Source organism: Symphalangus syndactylus, chromosome 22 (assembly GCF_028878055.3).
Source record: "Symphalangus syndactylus isolate Jambi chromosome 22, NHGRI_mSymSyn1-v2.1_pri, whole genome shotgun sequence".
Lineage (NCBI taxonomy): Eukaryota > Metazoa > Chordata > Mammalia > Primates > Hylobatidae > Symphalangus > Symphalangus syndactylus.
In genome coordinates, this window is record NC_072444.2 from 46818447 (window position 1) to 46841091 (window position 22645).

A 22645-nucleotide genomic window follows, 5' to 3' on the forward strand; every position below is an offset into this window, starting at 1 on the left:
TTGGATTTCTTTCTATTCTCTCCTACCCCTAAGATCCACAGTAAATAAGTCATAGAGGTGAGAATTGAAATAACAAAAGGTTCAGTGATACTCTAGAATGCTGCGTCTCAAATTTCAATTTGCAGATGCACCAACTGTTAAAGCATGGGTTCTAATCTAGGAGTTCTGGGTAGAAGCCAAGATTCTGCATTTGTAACAAGCTCCTGATGGACGTCCCAGCTTCTACCCACCATACGCAATTTGAGTGGGAAGGGAGAGTGTGATGAACCAGAGGAAAGCATAGATTTGGATGCTTACCATGCCTGGGGCAGCTAGCACAGGACACAAGAAAGGAAAGGTGCTGAAAAGAGAGAAGGATGGTTCACAGGGAGAGGGGGTAATCCACTGATCAATTTCTGTATAGCTTACTGTCTTTTAAAACACATTAGAGTCTGGGCGCAGTGGCTCACACCTGTAATATCAGCACTTTGGGAGGCCAGGGCAGGTGGATCACCTAAGGTCAGGAGTTCGACATCAGCCTGACCAATATGGTGAAAACCTATCTCTACTAAAAATATGAAAATCAGCCGGGTGCAGTGGCCTGCACCTGTAGTCCCAGCTACTCAGGAGGCTGAGACAGGAGAATTGCTTGAACCTGGGAGGCAGAGGTTGCAGCGAGCCGAGATCATGCCACAGCACCCCAGCCTGGGTGACAGAGTGAGACTCCGTCTCAAAAAAAAAATTAAAAATTAAATATATATATATATATATATATACACACACACACACACACATTAAAATAAATAAAAAATAAAACAGTAGATTTGATCTGTATTCTATGGGGCTTAATCAATCCAGATAGAAGACTCCTGTTGTCTCCAGGGAGCAGACGTTGTAGTGTTGTTTATGAAATTGGGTTCCCAGGATTTTCACCTTGTAATCTGGAACAAGTCCCTAGACAGCTGATATGCTAATTGTGCAAATGAACCCTGATTTCTGCTTGCTTCCAACCCTCATGTCCTCATGGATGGCCTGATGACATCAAGATGAAAACCAACTTCAGAAGACCTTTAAGGTCCTTAGCAATTTGTAACAAGTACTGCCCAAGGAAGTGGTATGGGGGGTGGTAAGTGTGCATGGAATCTGTGCCAAAGCGGGAGGTAAGGATTTTAAATCTTTTTATCCGTCCATGAGCCCAAGGAGCTGAAAATGCCTTGACATAAGAAATCAAATTCTCCATGGCAACAAAACTGTCATGCTAGAAACACACAATCTCAATTTACATAGGCAAGCATCTCAAAAAATATATTGAGTGAGGAAGATGGATTAAAATTTCAGGGAACAAATGATAAACATAATTGTTTTCAAACTCTATTTGGAAAAAAAAAACATGCAATAGAAAAATACAAACCTCTCCTCTCATGGGGCCAAAGACGTCCATTTCTATTTTCCTTTTAATCATCTAAAGTAACTTAAATCCTTCCCCTTCATTTTCAAGAAGGCCTAACCCACAACTCTGTGGCTTCATGCTATACCACCAACCCCTGCACTTCCTGCTGACAGTAAGTGCTTCTCTGAAGCCCAGCTGACTCTAATGCCCAGATCAAAAGCTTTCTTGCCACAAAACAAATCACATTTGACAAAGACTGATCCGTCCTAAGCCACAATTATATAGATTGAGTTGGCAACCAAAGTTAATGGTGATCTGACCTCCAGTTTAACGTATTTTGTTGTGTTTTTTTTTCTTTTTCCAAAAGTAATTAGTTCTCTTCCTTGCTTTTCATTTTCTTTCTGTGTGATGAGATGAAGGCTGAAGTGTTTGTGGAAGTGAGAGAACAAAATTCTATTTGGCAAATCCCTTCTATCGACGAGATAGCAGCATGGAGACTATTATAGTTGAGCTCTAACTATTAATCCCCTCCTCGTGTGCTGGATTGCCCAGACCTTGACAGGCACAGCAATACCTAGAGCCCAACAGCTGTTTCCAAGGGTGTGTTTTCTCTCAGAAAAATTAGTTTGTTATTGATGGAACTCATTAAACTTGGTCTACTTAGGGTTGGGGGAGCTCATCGGATAACATTTGCCCAGCACATTTTTCCTTTAGTCTTTATTTCAATGTTTGAGTTGGTCTCTTCTGCTATGGCAAACTGATCAGCTGTGCACACTTTCTTCCTGGGTATAGGGCAGACATGTGTCTACCTGAGTTCTGAGCACAGGCGGGGGTAAAGTGTTCCCTGGTCATTTATGTTCAATGTTTGCCAAGGTTTCATATAATTATCAAGGGATTCAGCAATTTTCAATGGTGCCCAAAAACTTGCAGGGGAGCTCATCAGTGTGAAATAATTCAGCAGTGATGAGATACAAGGATATTATTGAGTACATTCTATCCTTTTGAGGGGGATTTGATGCTCTGAAAGTCATGGGTTTTACAATTTAAATTTCATCTTGAGTGGGATACTCAGTGGGATACCAGGATGTTCCTTGACAAGAGTGTTGGAAGGCTGAATGGTGTGGAGTAGAAGAAATTTACTAATTACTGTAATAAATGAACCAATGAATAAATGTGTGTTAAGAAAACACTATCTAAAGCTTTGAAATCATAAGAAAATATAGTATGATCTTTCAGTATCCTCCTGGAACAATTTGAAACAAATCCATTTAACAATTATTTAATTCTCCAGAAAAATGCACATGTCATTCGGTTTGGCTAGTTCCTGGGTGATTAGAGCTTAGATACTGTGAAGTTGTCACATGCCAACTTATAAATGTGTGTCCAATAGAGAAGATATAACCCTGTAAGACATTGTGATGGTTAGTATTAGGTGTCAAGTTGACTGGGTTAAGGGATATCCAGAGAGCTGGTAAAGTGTTATTTTTGGTTATATCTGTGAGGGTGTTTATGGAAAATATTGACGTTTGAATCAGTAGAAAGATTCACCCTAGCCATTGTGAGCAGGCACTATCCAATCCATTGAGGGACCAGATAGAACAAAAACGCAGAGGAAAGGTGAATTTTCTCTCTCTCTCTTGGGGCTGGAATATTCATCTTCTTTTGCTCCTAGACATCAGAACTCCAGGTTCTTGGGTCCTTGGGCTCTGGAACCGATACCAGTGGTTCCTTAATTTCTCAGACCTTGGGCCTCAGATGGAGAGTCACACCACTGGTTCCCCCAGTTCTCAGATCTTTGGACTTAGACTGAATTACACCACCAGCCTCCCTCTTCTCCAGCTTACAGACAGCATATCATGGGACTTCTTGGCCTCCATAATCATGTGAGCCCATTTTCATAATAAATGATTTCATATATATGTATATATGTGTGTATGTATATATATATATGTATTTGTGTGTGTGTGTATATCTATATATCTATATCTATATCTATCCCGTTGGTTCTGTTTCTCTGGAGAATCTTGACTAATACATACATTAACTAGTTTTGTATCTACCTAGCAATTTTATTCCAATATTATTTTCTTCCACCTCCTCCCACCCTCACCAAATGTCTCTGAATACGCAGTTCCCAAAAATTACTCTTTGAATTAGCTGTACCATTTTACTGGTTCCTGCCTTAATAAGTTTAATACACACACACACACACACACACACACACACACGATGTGCTGAGTTTATATTTGTATGAGAGCTATGTTTTTAACTTATTGAAAATTATACTTTGACAAGTATTTATTACTCACCTATTTTAAACTATTCTCTGGGGATTAAAATAATGCATCTTAGTACCTACTCTTTAAGACTTTAAATGTAATTCTGAACACACGTTTGTGTTTGTGAGTGTGTATGTGAGGGAGAGAGAGAGTGTGTGTGTAAAATCTGGTGTTTGGACATTTAGAAGGGGCAAGGATTTGGTGTTGAGTGGTAGAGCTGAAGGAGGCAGTTTCACCATACCCTCTTGGAAGAGAAAGTAGAATGAGGCTATATAAAGCAGACCATTGTGACTGCATCTATTAGCAAATCTGTTAGGGAGGAGAACATACTGGAAGTTGAAGTGTTGAGGCAGAATATTACAAAATATGGCCCAGTGTATTGCACAAGGCAGAGTGGAGAAATGTCCAGCACACTCAGAGTGATTGCTCCTTGCTTTCCAAAGTAAATGATACTTTTTTGGATATGACACTGCACTGCTATAACTTGAATGTTTGTCCTGTGAAACTCATGTGGAAACTTAATCCCCAATGTGGCAGTATTGAGAGGTGCAGCCCCTAAGGGGTGATTGATTAGCTCATGAGTGTTCTGACCTCATGAATAGATTAATCCATTCACTAATTAAGGGATTAATGGTTTGATGGATTAATGGGTTGTCATGGGAGTGGGACTGGTGGCTTTATAAGATGAAGAAGAGGGACCTGAGCTACCATGTTAGAGCACTCAGCCACCTTGCTACATGATGCCCTGGGCTGTCTTGAGACTGTGCAGAGTCCCCATAAGCAAGAGAACCCTGACAAAATCTGGCCCCCTTGACCTTGGACTTCTCAGCTTCTATCACTGTAAGAAATAAATTTCTTTTCTTTGTAAATTACCCAGTTTTAGCTAGTCTTATATAAGAAACTGAAATGGGCTAAGATATCTAAAGCACAGACAACAAAGACAAAAATTAACAAGTGGGACTATATCAAACTAAAAACCTTCTGTACAAAAAAGAAAAAGAATTAAAAAAATTAAAAGGCAACCTATCAAATTGAAGAAAATATTTGCAAACCAAATATCTCATATGGGGTTAATATCCAAACATTTAAAGGACAAGTACAACTCAATAGCAAAAAAAAAAAAATAACCCAATGACCAACAGGCACACAGAAAGACACTCAACACTGCTAATCATCAGGAAAATAGAAATCAAAACCACAATGAGACGTCACCTCACACCTGTTAGGATGGCTCTTATAAAGAAGGAAATAAGTGTTGGTGAGGAGGTGGAGAAAACAGAACTCTTTTACACTGTTGTTGGGAATGTAAATTAGTATAGTTATAAAAAACGGTATGGAGGTTTCTTAAAAAAAATGAAACTACCATAAAATCCAGTAATACAACTACTTTGTATATATCTGAAGGAAATGAAATCAGTATCTGAAAGAGGTATCTGCAATCCAATGTTCATTGCAGCATTAGTCATAGCAGCCAAGATACGGAAGCGACCCAGGTGTTTCTTGATCAATAAAGGGATAAAAAAATTGTGGCATTTATACAAAGGAATATTATTCATCCATAAAAAAGAAAACCTGCCACTTGCAACATCATAGATGAGCCTAGTGGGCATTGTACTAAGTGAAATGATCCAGGCACAGAAAGACAAATACTGCATTATCTCACTTATATGAGGAATCTGAAAAATGTTGAACTCACAGAAGCGGAGAGTAGAACAGTGGTTGCCAGGGACTGGGGTGTGAAGAAAATGGAGAGATGTTTGTCAAGGTTCAAACTTGCACTGATAAAATGAATACGTTCTCTGGATATAATTGTACAGCCTGGTGACTATAGTTAATAATACTCTATTGTATGCTTGACTTTTGCTAAGAGTAGATCTTGTGTTCTCACTACAAAGCAAAGAAAAGGATAACTACATGAGGTGATGGATGTGTCAACTAATTTGATTGTGGTAATTATTTCAAAATGCATACATATCAAATCATCACTTCGTACACTGTAAATGTATACAGTTTTATTTGTCAATTATACTTTAATCACATAGGAGGGAGGGAAGTAAGTGAACTAATAGAAATGACACAGCTTTCCCTGTCTAAAACACTGAAGTTATTCTGGCTTTCTGGGCAGGACAGTGTTGTGGTGTTGTGGCCAATAGCACCACACAGATTCAGATCACTTGGGTGAAAGCCTGCCATGGCCATTGCTTTCCTCTCTGTGTCACCTATGAATCAGAGATCACAATGACATCTACATAAAGGGTGGCTGTCAGCATAGAATTGGTGTACCTTAATGGCTCATAACAGTGAAGGCTCATGGGAAGCGCTCAATATAGTGGTGTTATGATTTTTAGTTGTGTGCTGCTAGGCATCAGCTTACAACCGGGGGAAGAGGGAGGGTGTAATTCTTAGGCACACAATCTCACCATCCGGAGAGATGCTCCTTTACATCTGCACGTATATTTGAGAGCATCTGAGATTTCAAACCATGTGGTACAATTTGCTCTTTTGGATATATTGCATGTCTTTTCTTTGTAAAACAAAAGATAAGTTTTAAAGGAAGACACATTAAAAAGGAGTGTTTATTGAGATAGTGTTATAATTGCTTCTAAGCCATGTCAGTGGATAGACAGGACATAAGTTTTGTCTTAAAATGAAGAAAATAAATCAGTACTTTATACTGATATTTCCAATATAAACAAAAATTGTAAGTTTTCTTCTTAACTTTCTAAATTTTATATTTTTCCATTCATGAAATAAAATCTGTTCTTAATAGCATTAATATAATGACTTTCAAGTTTTATCTTAATATATCTGTATACCACATATGTATATATCTGTACATGACTGTGTATGCATGTATATGTTACTACATCCATCTATATAAACATATATATTCATCCTACCACATATGAATATATTTATATAACCAACCCTGTATATATCCACCTCTTTGTATATGAGAGACTCTGACTGTATATATTCAACTACATATGTGTGTATATATATATATATATACATTTTACTCTATATATTATATACACATATATATCACATATACATGGTTTATTATAGTATAAATACATGTCTGGACATATTTAACAAAATAATTATGTTGATATTATTACTAATGACAAGTGTTAGCTGTCGATCAGTATCACAGTTTGTAATTGTATGGTAATGGTATTATCCATGTTAACTCTATGAATACTGTTTGTGCCTATTTGTGCCAACTGTGTGTCAAGGATCTAGAACAATGCCTGACAAATACTGAGTACTCAATAATTATTAATAGAAGGATTTTTTACTCATGAATTCCTCCAATGTAGCAATTTGCAACTCTTGTTTTATTTTAGAATCACCTGGAAAGCTTTTGTTTCTTCACTTTATCAATATCCTTGCTTGGGTCCCATCCAAGACAATTAATTCAGAACATAGGAAAAATGGGCTCAGGCAATGCTCCTTGTAAAGCTCTCCAGGTGATTCAAAGGCACAGCCCTGGGATGAGAACCACTGATCTCATATTTCCCTGAGCCAGCGTTTAATTCCCGCTGAGGGCCGTGGTTGGGCCTCGGTGAGTAAAGGAGAGGCTGTCCCCCTTGGGAGTCTTGGAATATGCACTAGAGGATGAGTTCTAGGTCAGTGCATCCCAACTGTATCACTGTGTCTTCTTCTTGGCCTTCCCGATTTAGACTCTTGTTGGGAAACGGAAGAAAAGTGAACGTCTCTGTACACTCATGCTAGCCTTGGATTCAGGCACTCAAATTCCCCGGTGAGCCAAACAATTATAAGTTGGAGCAGAGACACTTGTCCTCACTCAATATCTGTCTGTCAGGGAGAGAGCTGGCCTGTGATCAGACCCACAGCTTCCCCCAGAAACTGCCCAGGAGCTATTAGGCAGTAGTAATTGCTTTCTGCTGCTGCACAATTTGGGTGGGATCTAAACAAATCCTTTCTCTGGAAGCTCTGTTGGAAACCGTGTTAAATTCTGCCAACCTGTGTTTCTTCCTGAAATGGAAAGTGGGCTTCCTGCTCCAGTTCAGTTCTCTACCCTGCTGTAAGAAAGATATTTTGGATATACAAGTCTGATCTTAATCTGCACATAATGTTGCAAGGCAGACATTCTTGGGCCACTTTACATATAAAAAACTGAGGTTGGGAAAGGTAAGTGACTTGTACACAGAGAGTTTTTAAGTGGTACAGCCCGCATTTGAACTGTGGTTGATTGATTAGGTTTTAACTTTATTTTCTTGCTGCTACACCCCTTTTCAATCTGTACTAGTGAAGCAATTTGTTAACGGGATGAATATAAAAACGAACTTTGAATTCAGATAACTAGGTTTGAATGCAAGCATTTCCCCAAACTAGTTTTGCTGTCTTAGGAAACTGATGCCTCAGAAATCCTACCTGAAGGTAAAAGATAATAATGCTTGCAACAACTTTGTGAGGATTAAATATCATAATAAAACTAAAATGCTTAATCAAATTTTTGGCACAGAATATTCAGCAAAGGACATTAGTACAAAATTTTAATTGAAATTTTCCTGTTGAATCTTTGGCCATTCTTTTGTTTTTAGAATATTATTCTTAAACAGCTTTCTCAACAAAACAGTGACACTTGCTAACTTTTAAATTATGAATCCCATTTTAATCGAAAACTGGTGAAATGAGGTACAGGACAAACAGGAAACAAACATACAAGCAAAAACTATAAATCAATCTCACTAATAATGGAGATTAAAATTATAAATTAAAGTGTTAACAAATTAAATTATTTAGCATTAAAAAAAAAAACCACACAACAACCAATTAGAACTTATTCCAGAATGCAAAGATGGTTCAATATTGCAAAAACCTACTAATGTGACCTACTTAAGATATCAATGGAAAATATACTCAAAATTAAATAATATAAACTCTAATAGACCAGTACCTCTCTTGCAATTGCATACATGCTTTTCTTAACCTAGGAAAAGTTTATAATATTTAGTAGATATTAAGATACTATCAGATATCTAAAAAGTCCTTAAAAATTGAAATAATTCAAATCTCTTTTTCAGTATTTATCTACCTATGTATCTATGCATTAGAAAAGTCAACATCCAAATCTGACTAAAACATATCTGCCTAGATATCCAACATCATATTTGTTAACAACATTTCATATGAGAGATTTGTTAAGGGGGTGCTCTTACTTCACACAGATGTGAAAGATACACACCATATACTTAACCACAGTTATTTCTACCTGGTAGAATAACAGATTATTTATATTTTCTTACTTTTAATTAATAGTATTTTTGTATTTTAAAAATCAGCAATATTAATTTCAAGTAAAATTAAACTTATTGAAAGAAAATTTAATAAACATTCATTATAAATATTTTATTATAAAACATGTTTTGATATCTATTTATGTTCACTATGGAAATATAAAAATAAAGAAAATGCTTTTTATAAAGTAATTTTCACAAAGACCTCTTGTGATAATCAAAAAAGGATATTGTGGTTTGGGTGAACACAAGTCAGCATCCTTTGAATGACTATTATGCTATGGAAGTATGCTTACATTAGATTTTCACTCCTCTCCTCCTAAATATTTTCCTGAAGATGGCCATTGGACATGATTTCAGTGTCTGAGAGTGCTCACTTTCCTTCATCTGCTCACCATGTAATTATTTAGTGCTTGGCATTAGGACTTCTGTCAGCCTACTTACCAACTCTCCAGTTGAGTTGAGCTGGGCTGTGAGTGCCAGTGAGGTCTGAGGAACTGGAAAAAGCCATTGGAGATAGCAGGGATGCTAGTGGATCATCACAGTTGTCTATAATGATAGGAGGAGAGAGGGAGAGAGACCAGATTCTATTAGCAAGAAATATTCCATAAGAAGAGAAGTTGAGAAATTAACTACCATCATTTATTAACCACCTGCTCTGAACAAGGTCAGGTACTCCCTGTTTCCATGTGTTACTGCATCTACTCCTCATAGCACCCCTGAAGGACAGGTCCAGCTTTATTTCATAGATGGGGAAAATTAAGTTCAAAAATGTCAGGTAGGTAGTCCAAGGTCTCAATGCTAGAAAATAGTGCAGCCAGAATTGTCACCCAGATTTGTCTGACTCAAAAACCCAACTAGCTATATTTCTTTAATAAGCCACTTGAGCAAAGCCTCAAATTATTGCTCTCAAGATTATTCTATAAGAAGCGAGATGATTGAAAGGGGGAAACATTGTTTGACTACTCTCCCATCTTCAGTCTATAAGAGCTCCCATAATAATTGTGTCTAGAGGAGTCGGATAACTTAAAATATCTTATTCCCAGTTGTGTGAAAGTCTTCAGAAAACAATTTACTTATTCTAAGAACTTATTTCTATTCCATGAAGCAGTAGTGAATAGTCCTAGATCTTGTATATTCTGAATCTGATATTTATTTCAACAGCTATCCTTCCAACCTATCCTAAATATGGAAAGTATTCTTTCTAAGGATTCTTTGATGAGGCCCAAATGTGGGACAGGGTGGGGCCATGAGCAAAGATGCTTGTCTTGACAAGGTAGATACACCCCTCAGGGTTGACACTGATGTCCTGACCATCCAATCTCATGGACAGGAACTGCTCTTCACTCTTAGTATGTTGTTGCCATGGTTGGAATTTTTGTCATTCCCAAAACTCATGATGAGATCTAATGTCCTTGTAACAATATTAAGATTTGGGGCCTTACAGAGATGATTAGGCCGTGAGGGCTCCACCCTCATTGGGTTAGGTTTACTGCTTTAATAAAAGAGCTTTCAGGAGTGGGTTCTCTCTCTTATTCTCTTGTCTTCTGCCATATGATGATGCAACAAGAGAGCTCTCACCAGATACCAGAACCTTGATATTAAACTTCCCAGCCTTTAGAACTGTAAACCAATAAATTTCTGTTCCTTATAAATTGCTCAGTCTTGGGCATTCTGTTATAGCAATACAAAATGGTCTAAGACAATTGGTCATCTAAGTTTTTTGTAATAATTCACTTATCTGTTTGTATTTTCCACTGGGTGACACACATTTTGTGGGACCCTAGCAGAGAATCTCCTACATAACAAGCCTTTGATAAAGGTTTGTTGAAAGAATGGGATTGTGAGCTAATGAAATGAGAAAAGAAAGAATGGGAGGCAGGATCCAGCAGTCAGTCTACCAGCCAATTAGTCAGTATAATATTACCAACATTCTTTTCCTATTTTTTGTCTTGTACACATTGAATTTTATAGGACATTGAACAACGACTTCATGAAACCTAGACATACCTCACTCAAAACAAATTTAAAATGTGCCGTTTAGTTTGAAGGTAAACATCATGGTAGTAAAGGCTCTCAGGAAGAATTGGTTTGATTTCTTTTTTTTTTAGAGAACATTTATGGCTGGGCACGGTGGCTCAGGCTTGTAATCCCAGCACTTTGGGAGGCTGAGGCAGGCGGATCACGAGGTCAGGAGACCGAGACCACGGTGAAACCTCGTCTCTATTAAAAATACAACAAATTAGCCGGGCGTGGTGGCGGGCGCCTGTAGTCCCATCTACTCGGAGAGGCTGAGGCAGGAGAATGGCGGGAACCCGGGAGGCGGAGCTTGCAGTGAGCCGAGATTGCGCCACTGCGCTCCAGCCTGGGCGACAGAGCGAGACTCCGTCTCAAAAAAAAAAAAAAAAAAAAAAAAAAGAACATTTACATAAGATTAAGCTTGTTTATTCAGCAAATTCTTAGAGAGCGGTATTTTAGCTAATTGCAGAAAAATTAATTAGAAACATAAGGATTAAATTATTGTTCATTAAGTGTATTAAAAAATCAACTGGCAAAGTGCATTTTGAGTTTTTGCCAAGTACAAATGTTGAAAAATATTTTGAGGTATTTGATAAATACAAAACCGATCCAGATCCTCACTGAAGAATAACATAAAAATCGCAGATATGGTTTCTCGGCAGTTATGGTCATTTGGCGAGTAGAAAGCAGATCAGTACCATTTTACCTCTGGCAGAAGACACAGGTGACAGAAGGTGCATACGTACCTCAAAGCACTTGTTTAAAGTCACACATTTGTTGCATTATTTATATATTGGAAAACAATATATAATAATCACTTATTAAATTATATTCAACATAATACAGATCTTGCATGTACGTATGCCTGTTTTGTCATCAAGAAGCATCAGATGAATGCAGAAAAAAAGTGAGCCCCATAGAAAAATACAAACCACACACACACAAACACATATATAGATCTTAAGCATCAATATGGTATCTACATTCACAGGAGCCTTCTAAGCCTCACCCATCCTGATGTGTAGATATAACCATCCTCCTATTTCAGGTAACACTTTCTCCACTACTTAACAAGAAATCACAGCGTTTCTGACACCCACTTCCACTGGAAAGTTGTAGCTTTTTTTAACATAAAGTATTATAGGTATTGTATATAGTAGTTATGTATTTATTAGACATTGAGCATGTATACAACTCTGCTACTATTTTATTAGGTTTTTATAGTCTTTTATGTGTGACCGATGAAATTTTTGAGTATTGTACTCCTAATCCTACTTCTCCCCTAAATCTTTTCTTATAAAATTTTTATTGTACAATTAGCAAGCCATTTTTATAAATGCATATATTACGGTGTAGCAGAATTGACTGTAACCCTATATATGTTTCAAGTCAACTCAATCATACATTGCTCAAGAAACAACTCTGGAATTTATTTTTCTCCTCTTTTTTTTTTTGGTAATCTTTGCATTCATATGTAAATTGTAAAATGATCATGGAATAGTAGAAGTAATATAATCATTTCAAATTAATTCAGTCCAACCAATATTTATAAAGTCTCATTTTGTGCATATTCTCAGAGAGACAATCAGGATAGGTTTGGGTAAAATAGAGTCTAGACCTCAAGGAGCTCAGAGACCATTGAGAAATATAGAGATGTAAACAAATAAATAAACTGATGAGGAAATTTAGGAGACTTTCACTATGATCACAGCGAACCAGTAAAATTGGAATCTATCAGTCCAGACTCTCAGGCAAGTGATATGTTTTGTTCTTCCAGACCTGTTCAGTCCCCTCCATTGTAAGGTGCTGACCTCCAGGAGAACTAGGCTTCCAGAGCCCATTAGCGTGTGGCAATAACTGCCATTCCCTACTGTCTGTTTTCTCCTCTGAAAGATGTCTGCCTTGTATCTCAGTTTCTAGGGACAGTGGTTCCACTTTGGAAATTAGTCAATCCATAGATTTATGCTAATGGAAAGATCCAAGGAAGATTTTTCAGCAGCCTTTTCCTCATAGACCCTATGCATTTGAACAGTGGCTTTTTGGAAAACATATGTGAACTTTTGATCTCCTGTCCCTAAAAGTAATAAGAATGGAAAAATCTCAAATCTAAAAGGAAGAAATCCCCCCACCCTGCCGCTCAAAGCAGATAAATCTTTTCCTCTGTCACCTCTATCTCACATGAACCACTTTGGCAATCTTGCTTACGTTGAAGAGAGAGCAAGTCTCTTATGAAATTAGCCTAGTAAACGGGAATTGAAGCCGATTTTTGCCTAATGTTCCATTAGTGGAAGGCTAAGCATGCGGGAGTTATCTATATCCTACTGCTCAAGGTTATCGCCAAGGTCTGATTGCAAAAATTCAAAAAATTGCAACCTCAAGCATAAGCAGGTTAAGGGTTTGATGATAGAACCATTCTAAACTCAAATGTCTGTATTTTTTTTAAATAAGTATCAGATTCTTAAAGCAAAGGAAGAATGATCTAGCATAAATGAGAACAATAAAACTTGTTTTGTTTTGTGATTTGGGATAGGCTTCATTAGTGGAAAGCATATTGGGGGTTAGATCTTGGAGATTCCTTTTTCCTAGGTTTGTTTCTTCTCTTGATTGGATGATTCCAGATAATACATTCAGGTGTACTAAGCTTTATTTTCACTGTCTGCAAAATAAAGAGTCATTTTCACCATATCCAGCCATAGAGTCATTTTAAAGATGGAATAAGAATAGATGGGAAAATGTCCCCTTTTAAGTATAAAGTCCATAATGAGAATGGGAAGTAGTATATGAATTGCCCAGTAATATCTGCTACGATTGAGAGCAACTGTATTAATGATTTTATTTCTGGGATCTTTTTTCTCTGCCACAAAACTTGCCCACAAATTGGAGTCATAAATAGCTCATTCACATTAAAGGTTTACAACTGGCCAGATGAACAGGATAAGGTGAAGTGGAGGGGGGGATAAAATGGGTGAAGACATGTGCATGCATAAAGATGGCATTGCACCTTCATTCTCTCCTCTGCAGTTCTGCAGCATTGTGGAGACTGGGTCAGTACTACCTCAAGCACATGGCTGGGGAGCAAGGAAAGAAAACGTTATCTCCCCCAATGCTCCTGCAGCCTTCAATAAGCAAACCTGTGCTCTCCTTCAATTTCAGGCTCCACGTGCATCTCAGACTTCTAATAGTGTGTCTGTGCAATGCTGAATCCATCACTCTGTTCCTCCAAAAGTGTATGTGAATATTCATCAGTGTTTAATGTAGAAAAGAAGAAGGCATGAAGAAACTGGGGTCCGAAGATAGGTATTTGAATTTTAAGAAAAAAAATATAATGAGAGACTGAAAGCCTTCTCTCATACTCACTTCCAATGGAACACACAACTTGGGACAGACTACATTGATTTCCCAGGAATCACTTTCCAAGAATGAACCAAATTTCACAGATTCATTGGCCTAGTAGAGTATTTTCAAAACGAGATCTTTAAAAGTTTTTTCATGGGTCTTTTCTCTAAAAGAGTTATAGCAAAACTCTGATGCAATAAAAGGCTATTTTTAAAACGCAGATCCTTTTTCATATATATTTTTGATTCCCCATTTTTCTTCAACGAATAACTTTTCTGCCATCTGTACTCCTTTTCTTTATAATGTAAAGGCCACCACTAGCTCCCGTCATCCCCCCAAATAAAAATCTACTTCTGTGGGTATAACCTAAAAGCACCTTAGCTCTTTCCACCCAGTAGCTGTTTAAATACTCCCAGTCCTGTTCACATAAGTTAGCTTTACATTCATAGATTAAGAGGATTTCTGAACCAGGAGGAACCTCTGAAATTATAGGTTCCAAGCCTTTCACTTTATATATAAGGGCTTGTGGGGAGCTTAGGGAGATGACAGGACTGCCCAAGATTATTCACTTAATTATTTGACCGGCTGGAAGCAAAACTCCGGTTTCCTTACTGTTTGTAGGTGACCCTAGTCCAGTTTTCTGGCACCTTTGCAGAAGAGAGGTAACCATTAGTAGTAGTATTACTTATAACAACTGTTATAATGGATGACCTTTTTCCTGCAAAGTGAAAGACATTATTTTATTTCCTGGACAACAGAAAAACATTGATGAAGAGTAGTTTATAACTTTCAGGATAATTTGAATTTCTCTTCTTTTTTTTTTTTTTTTTTTTGCCTTTTTTCTCTTCATCTTCAATACCCTCCCCTAGCTAAACCCTACCCACCCAGGGGGGAGAAGTCAAACAAACAGAAAAAAATGCAAAAAAAAAAGATAAGAAGAGAAAAATAAAAGAAACATTCATTTCCTTATTAATATTTGCATGGACAAGCATTTTGTTTGATATTTCCAATTCAAAGAAGAAGGGATAATATGTTCTTCAATATATGTATACAGTTAAATACTGAAGGTCTTCTTTCATATTAATTACAAGGTAAAGGCACAATAGAGAATTCTAAGTAAATATGATATTTACACAGCTATTGAGAAATTATCATTGACTCTAAAATGATTCTACTTCGAGTAACATTTTTTGTTGCCAACATATATTTTTATTCATTATTATTAAAATGCCAATAGAGTTACAGATGGTACTGAAGTTAAATTGTGTGCATCATCTTGATTACCACGGTAAATTGTCTGTATGTGGGGATTTGGAGCTTAAAAGATTCATTTGTATTTATAGGTGAGATAAAACTCCTCTTAGCATTGCACACTTAATGGCCTACTTTGTTTAAAACATATAAAACATACATTTTGTGGAGTGCCTACAACAGTGCTTAGACATGACAACTTATGCCTTTTGCTTCAATTATTTTCCCCTTGTTACCTATAATTTCACTTAGAAAATAACAAAAATAAATACTATAATATTACTCTTGAATCTGACCGTGCACCCATTCTTCACGATGAAACACTAAAAGATAAATTACTTCATAATTAGTAGACCAAAAATACAGCTTTCTAAAATCAGTCATGAAAGGAAGGCTAAGTCTTCTCTATCCTGACATTCATTTCCAGATTAATGCAGAACTTGCTTTTTGATCATCTGCTAAATACTCATGGTTGTGCTTCTTGCTGTGAGAAGACAGAATAAAGTCAAGAAGACACCACGAGCTCAAGAAAGCAATCATTTACTTTGGACTGAAAGATAATCCATACATTTTTTGAAATAAGCTCCTTATGTTCATGAGCAATTACATGCAAAAGACCATTGTTTGGGATCCAGGAGTCCTGAGCCTTCTGCCTGCACTAGTAATGTACTCTCTTTTTTACTTCTCTGTATTTCAGATTCCTCAGCTTTATAACGGCACGGGTTATTGTTCATTTGTTTCATCAACACAATTTAATTGAGCACATACTAGGTGTCAAAATTTCTGTCAGGCTTTGCAGAGAGTAAAAGTAATTATCGCAAATTCATCAAACATGGTGGAGATAAACACAGCACCACTCCCTCCACTGCAATAGTGACTGGTGATGGGGCCAGAGCAGACTGTGGGAACACCCAGAAGAGGGGGTTAGTCCTGTCCAGGGCTAACAAGAGGGCTCTGGGATTCTTTCCAGGCTTTTAAAGCAATTCTATGTAAGATTTTAGGAAATATTTTATTTGGAGTTACTAATTTCCTGCTTGTAAGTGGCTTGCTAGGAGGACATCATCATAAACCCCATAAGCATAACAAGGTAGCAGCAGCAGGCCTGACTCCTTGGGAGCCTCCTGGTGCAGCTGTCTGAGTTGCTCACAGTCACTGCAACAGCTGCAATGGGGAAACCATCACCTTATTCCATGGATGAGGACTCTAGATTTTTTTGTCCATTTCACAGTCTCTGCAGTATCTAAACTGGGCTTTGAACCAAGGTCAAAGTGACTCTGCACAAAACCTGAGTTGAAACCTGCTTCTAAACTCTAAAATGATGGCAGACCTCTCTCTATTTGACAATTTTGTATGAATACAGCTCTTTCCTTTTTGAATTTCAAGAGCATCTCTACACGGATGCCCCACAATGAGCCCAAACTCAACAGCTCTGAAATACCCTTCCCTAAGTTGATTTCTTCTCAGATTACAGCTGAGAGGAAAGCAGTGTTTTTGTTATGTTTGATGTTTTTATTTTTGATGTTGCCACTGATTTTTTTTTGTTATGTTTTGATTCTCAGGTTAGAAATATTTTTTTACAACACACTGTTTTGCTTTATTCTTTTCACTTTCATGCTCTAAATCTAATTTACCAGTGACTTAATCTAATGCAACAAATGTTGGTAATTCTGTACCAAGAGCTATGTTGTTTACAACCAAGCCCCTCATATGTGACAAATATAATGAGCTAATGATGTGCAAATATAAAGGGTCAGGCTGGACAGATCTCTTTTTTTGCCCTGGTATTTAGTATTTGAGACTACATAAACTAGTCAGTACTTCTTTGTTGCGTGAAAGGATGAAAGACACAAGTTCTATCCTGTTGAATTGTTGTTGTTTTCTCTTGGGATGATCTCTCAGTTTTCCACTTATTTATTTTCTCTTCCCACGATTTGATTCTAGTTCTGACTATCCAAATATTATGTTATGATTTTTGCAATGGTCTTTTCCATTAGTTTTCCCACTGAGAGAGCCAAGTAGTACCCAGCTGGTCCCATTAAGCCATCTTTTTTTTTTTTTTTTTTTGAGATGGAGTCTCACTCTGTCGCCCAGATTGGAGTGCAGTGGCGCAATCTCGGCTCACTGCAAGCTCCGCCTCCTGGGTTCACGCCATTCTCCTGCCTCGGCCTCTCCGAGTAGCTGGGACTACAGGCGCCCACCACCACGCCCAGCTAATTTTTTTGTATTTTTAGTAGAGACGGGGTTTCACCGTGGTCTCGATCTCCTGACCTCGTGATCCGCCCGCCTCGGCCTCCCAAAGTGCTGGGATTACAAGCGTGAGCCACCGCGCCCGGCCATGCCATCTTTTTAAAAACTGTATTTTTAATATGTTGCCTTCAAAAATACTTACAAGGTATGCCAGCCTTAAGCTTGGCTTCCAGAGGTAGCATCATGAGGATGAAAGAGCAGAATTATATACAAATGGGCCAGGCGTGGTGGCTCACCCCTGTAATCCCAGCACTTTGGGAGGCCAAGGTGGGTAGATCACGAGGTTGGGAGATCGAGACCATCCTGGCTAACACAGTGAAACCCCGTCTCTACTAAAAATACAAAAAATTAGCCAGGCATGGTGGCGGGCACCTGTAGTCCCAGCTACTCGGGAGGCTGAGGCAGGAGAATGGCGTGAACCCGGCAGGCGGAGCTTGCAATGAGCAGAGATAGTACCATTGCACTCTAGCCTGGGCGACAGAGCAAGACTCCATCTCAAAAAAAAAAAAACAAAAAGAATTACCTACCATGGTAGGTCCCAGCCAAGCCTAAGTTAAGGAAATCATTGGTGGTACTGAAAGTTGGTCAAAGAATCAAAAAGTAACACCAAGTTCAGGAGTAAGTGACCTGTTGTTAGGATCGGCTTTATCAGAAGTCGAGGACTGTGCCTCCAAAGGCATCACTCTGATAATGTTTAAAATCAAATACGGTAAAGCTATTAAACCTTTAAGGTTACGAATAATGTGTCATAGCTTAATTAGAAAGCTATTCAACCTTTTATAATATTGAGTGTAACAGGTAAAATTCATAAACCAAAAAAATTAGAAGTTTCTGGAATAGAAGCTAAGAGTGGTGGCTGGAATACTTTGGTGGGTTTTATCGGAGACTCATAAGAAAAAACACAAATCTTTGAAAAAATATAATGTTTCCTACTTGAAAAGTTTCCACAAATTTCACTCTGCTTCTATAAGCCCTTTTTCCCTCCTCCCCATCTATTAACACTTCTCACAGCACACTCACGTGCATGCACACACACACATCATTAAAAGTAGTACCAAATTATGCTCGGAATTTATTGGTTCTGAAGAAAAGCTACATAAGTGAATGAACTGGATAGTACGGAATGATAAGATTGGGAGAAAGAAAAAATATGGAAGGTAGAAATTTTTAAAAATTAAAAGTAGAGATGATGTCTTTATATTTTAAAAAGGTCATTGTCCAGATGATTATGCATTGAATATTAAAACGAAGGAAAGGAGGCAACTAAAGAATTTGTAAAGACAGTATTTCTGTTCATTGAGTAGTTATCAGAATTGAGAGTTTCTATTCTAGAACTGTGTCTTTCTCAGTAGATATCTACTCTTTTTTGAATACAATGGGGCTAAACTTCCAATAGCTAATCATGATCCTGCATTGAGTGGTTCTAAATTACACTGAAAATCCTTGTTGCTCAGGAAACCATGATCTTAAAGTGTAGCTCAATCAATCCATACACATTCATAAACCTTTTTCGTCTTGAATGGGTCTAGGCATAATGATTCTAAAAGAAAATGAACATCTCTGTATTCTCTTTCTGCTCACTGGAACTTAGGAAAATGCCTGATTAGAAAGATAGGCTTGAGTTGAGTACTGGCCAACTGGCTAATAGCACAAACAATGGGGTCAATGCCAAACATTTAGAAGTGGATGGGATAAACGTGTACTGATAATTTGAACAAACATTGACCTTTATTGGTGCATGTAGATGAGAAAATAATGGCAGCCCAGAGACAGAAGGAGTGGTCCTACAAGATCATAATGTGGTTGCTTGTGTGTGTGTGTGTGTGTGTGTGTTGGAAACTGTAGCATATTTGCAAAGAGACCAGACATTGGAATCCAGCCCAGTCTGAATTCAGATCCTGACTCTGCAACTTACTAATTATGTGTCCTTCAGGAAGTTAATTAATCTCAGTTTTCTTTACATGTAATGGGAATGATAACTACACACAGGCTTATTGTGAGAACAAAAAGAGACAATTCATATAAAATATCTAAATCGATGATAGGCAGATAACTAGATGAATTTAAGTTGCCTTCATCTTCTATTGCTTTCTAAGTGCATCATCTCCAGTTCCAACTACTATCCTTGAAAAATGATATTCCCAGGACTATCTACTATATCTTTCAAAATGTTTCCATCCACACGGTTTTTAGCACTTTCTTTATCATCTGTTCAGAATTTGTAGGATAATTCTGTACCAAGAGCTATGTTGTTTACACATTACTTATGCTTCAAGACCAAACATAGTATACTTTTTAGGTTTTATCACATTTTTCTTGTATTCAACAAATATTTTTTAAGTACAGTGTCCCAGGCATCATGCATCATGCTACCTGACACATACCCTGGTGACTCTTAAAGGGAACAGAAAGCATGGACCTCATATAACTTTTCAAGGGATGAGGCAGGTTGGGACAGCTGGCTGGAGAAAATGTTTGAATTTCATTCTAGTTCATATATAAAATTTATTTTTAAAATGTGAATATATTAAAATAGGGCCTCTCAAGCTCATGTTTTGAAGATCATAAACTTAAAAAGAAGGAAATTCTGCACTTATACAGGCAGTAGGAATCAAAATAGTTTAAGAACAAAATGAAATAAAAACAGGGAAATACTGTTTTGGGCAAGAGAGTCACACCAATTAGTATTTTAGAAAGTTTGCTCCAATTTCTATACGGAAAAATGTCTTGGGTGGAGATGGGGATAGAGAATTGAGGGTAAGAGATTGTGCTAACAAGACCTAATCAGGGGATTTAGAATAGTAAAAGAATATATATATATAATAATGGTAGCCTGAACTAAAACAATGACAATTGGAATGGACAGAGTTATGTAACTTTAGTCATACTCTATTGGAATCATCATGACCTGGTGAACTAAAAGGAAGGTAAGAATAAATAATTAGTTCAATATTTCTAGGTTTATTGACAATCTATTTTGTTATCCTGAAGAACTGGGAAGCTCACAAATCAATTTCTAAAATTAACGTATCTTTATATCACGCAGAAAAGAGGTTATAAATGGTCCCACATTCAGATGACTTCCAAATTATAGTTAAAGCTTCTCGTCTTTCATTTAGATAAATATAATAGTCAGTGTCACAAGACTAAAAACCATATATTTATATTCAGATGGCAAGTCATAATATGTCATAAGGTGATCGTTTTTAATTACCCAAAGACAGGTGAGCAATGAATTCCATATTCAGGAAATAAGAAAGATGACATTGACCTGAGTTCGGTAGTCTCCCATGCCTTCAGAATAAAATTTTAGTTCCTTGCTTCTATATATCCCTTCATGATCAAACTCTGGGTTATTTAATCTTCTGGCACTCCTTATTTCTCAATCTGTGTTTGGATTTGCCAATTTATTGTCTGTGTTTATATTTGACTCTGTCTTGGATGCCTGCACATCACCTTCCCCTTGCTCACTCATCCACAATGCACTTACTGCACAAGATGTAAATACTCCATAGCCTTCCTTGATCTCTCCAGGCAAGAAATTCCTTTTCTCCTTTATGGTGTCTTTCGTATATAGTACTCCGCCTCCACTAGGAGGACCAACTCAGTGACAGGTGTTTATTTTGAAGATGTTGTAGCACACGGGTCCTGGAGCTCTTTGAGGCCCCATCTTACTCACTTTCCTACTTCCACTGCATTTCACAGTGATGACCACAGAGAATTGCTCAATTGCTTATTGGTTAAGTAGAGGTTTAGATAAGGGGAGGACAGTCTTAAATGAAGACTAAGAAATCGGAGTAGAAACTGGACAGGTCTCTAAAATGGAAAATGTTTGGGCAACAATAAAGTGACTTATGTTTCCAAGTCACACAGGGAAGTGCGTTCAAGATTGTGAGCACTTGAAGAGAATATCGATGAGATTGTCATTACCATTTTTCCTATGTGTGTGATTTCTAAATGCTTTCTTTATTTGAGCTTTGTAAAAATCATCTCAGCCAGGAAGGACAGCCAAGATGGTGACCATTTGACAGATGAGGAGGCCCAGGTATGAAGGTCATAAGAGTATTAACTGGGTAGGCAAAGCATCTTCTCTCTGATTTACTTGTTCCAGCCTCCAACACCCTCTCATTTTGCAAGTAAAGAAATCAAAACTCCGAACAAGTTGGGGATATATCTAGTAATTTGGAGGACAGCCTGATTGTGTAGGGCCTTGAAGTCTGATGAGTGAGCAAGCTATGGCAGAAGTGAATGTGTGAGATAGAATGGAAACATCACAGCTATGGGGCCCAATACCTTGTGTATCCAGTTGTTCCGCTGACTGATTTGGTAAATTGGGGCCATCCATTTCTTTCTCTGTGATATAGTATTCCTCCATGGAAAATGAAGATGATGATGCCTGTTTCCCATGGGGAGGTCATGACAAATGAGAGTTGTCATGAACCACTAACAAAGACAACAGTGGTTGGCACAAAGAAAATGCTTAATTAATGATAACTACAGCTTTGCAATTATAACTATCCTGTGAACCTCTGTAAAGATTTTTTAGTAAGGAAATGATATTTAGAACATGAATAAATTGAAATCCTAATGTTGTAACATGAGAATGTTTTTAGCTTTCAGTAGCTACCACTCCCTCCCGATTTTATCACTAGGCCTCTTGGTCTGGATTTTTGGGTTTTGGGGATGAGAGCTATTTATTGGTCAGGAATGGACAATAAACTGGCATGGTTTGTCCCTAGTCACCATCTAGTCTCTTTGATCCATGTTGGATGTCTCTGCTTTCTATATTTATTCTCTTCTAGAAAGATATTTTCTCACTGGAAGAGAAGGGCATGGGCAAAGCTCAGGGCTAAATCTCAAGCCCAGGCCTCTGGTTT

General features: G+C 37.6%; 1 protein-coding gene across 5 annotated transcripts in view; it reads right to left on the reverse strand.

Annotated features, from left to right (window-relative positions):
- The window catches only part of CNTNAP5 (contactin associated protein family member 5), an 884209-nt gene that overhangs the window by 679736 nt on the left and 181828 nt on the right, over positions 1-22645 (reverse strand). For 4 of the 5 annotated variants that reach the window (XM_055262660.1, XM_055262659.1, XM_055262661.1 and 1 more), the window contains exon 2: positions 9360-9464. In XM_055262660.1, coding sequence (XP_055118635.1) covers positions 9360-9464 — 105 coding nt within the window. Of the gene's footprint in view, positions 1-5344; positions 5536-9359; positions 9465-22645 lie in introns of those variants that run through there. The other variant, XM_055262662.1, reaches the window with a different exon arrangement.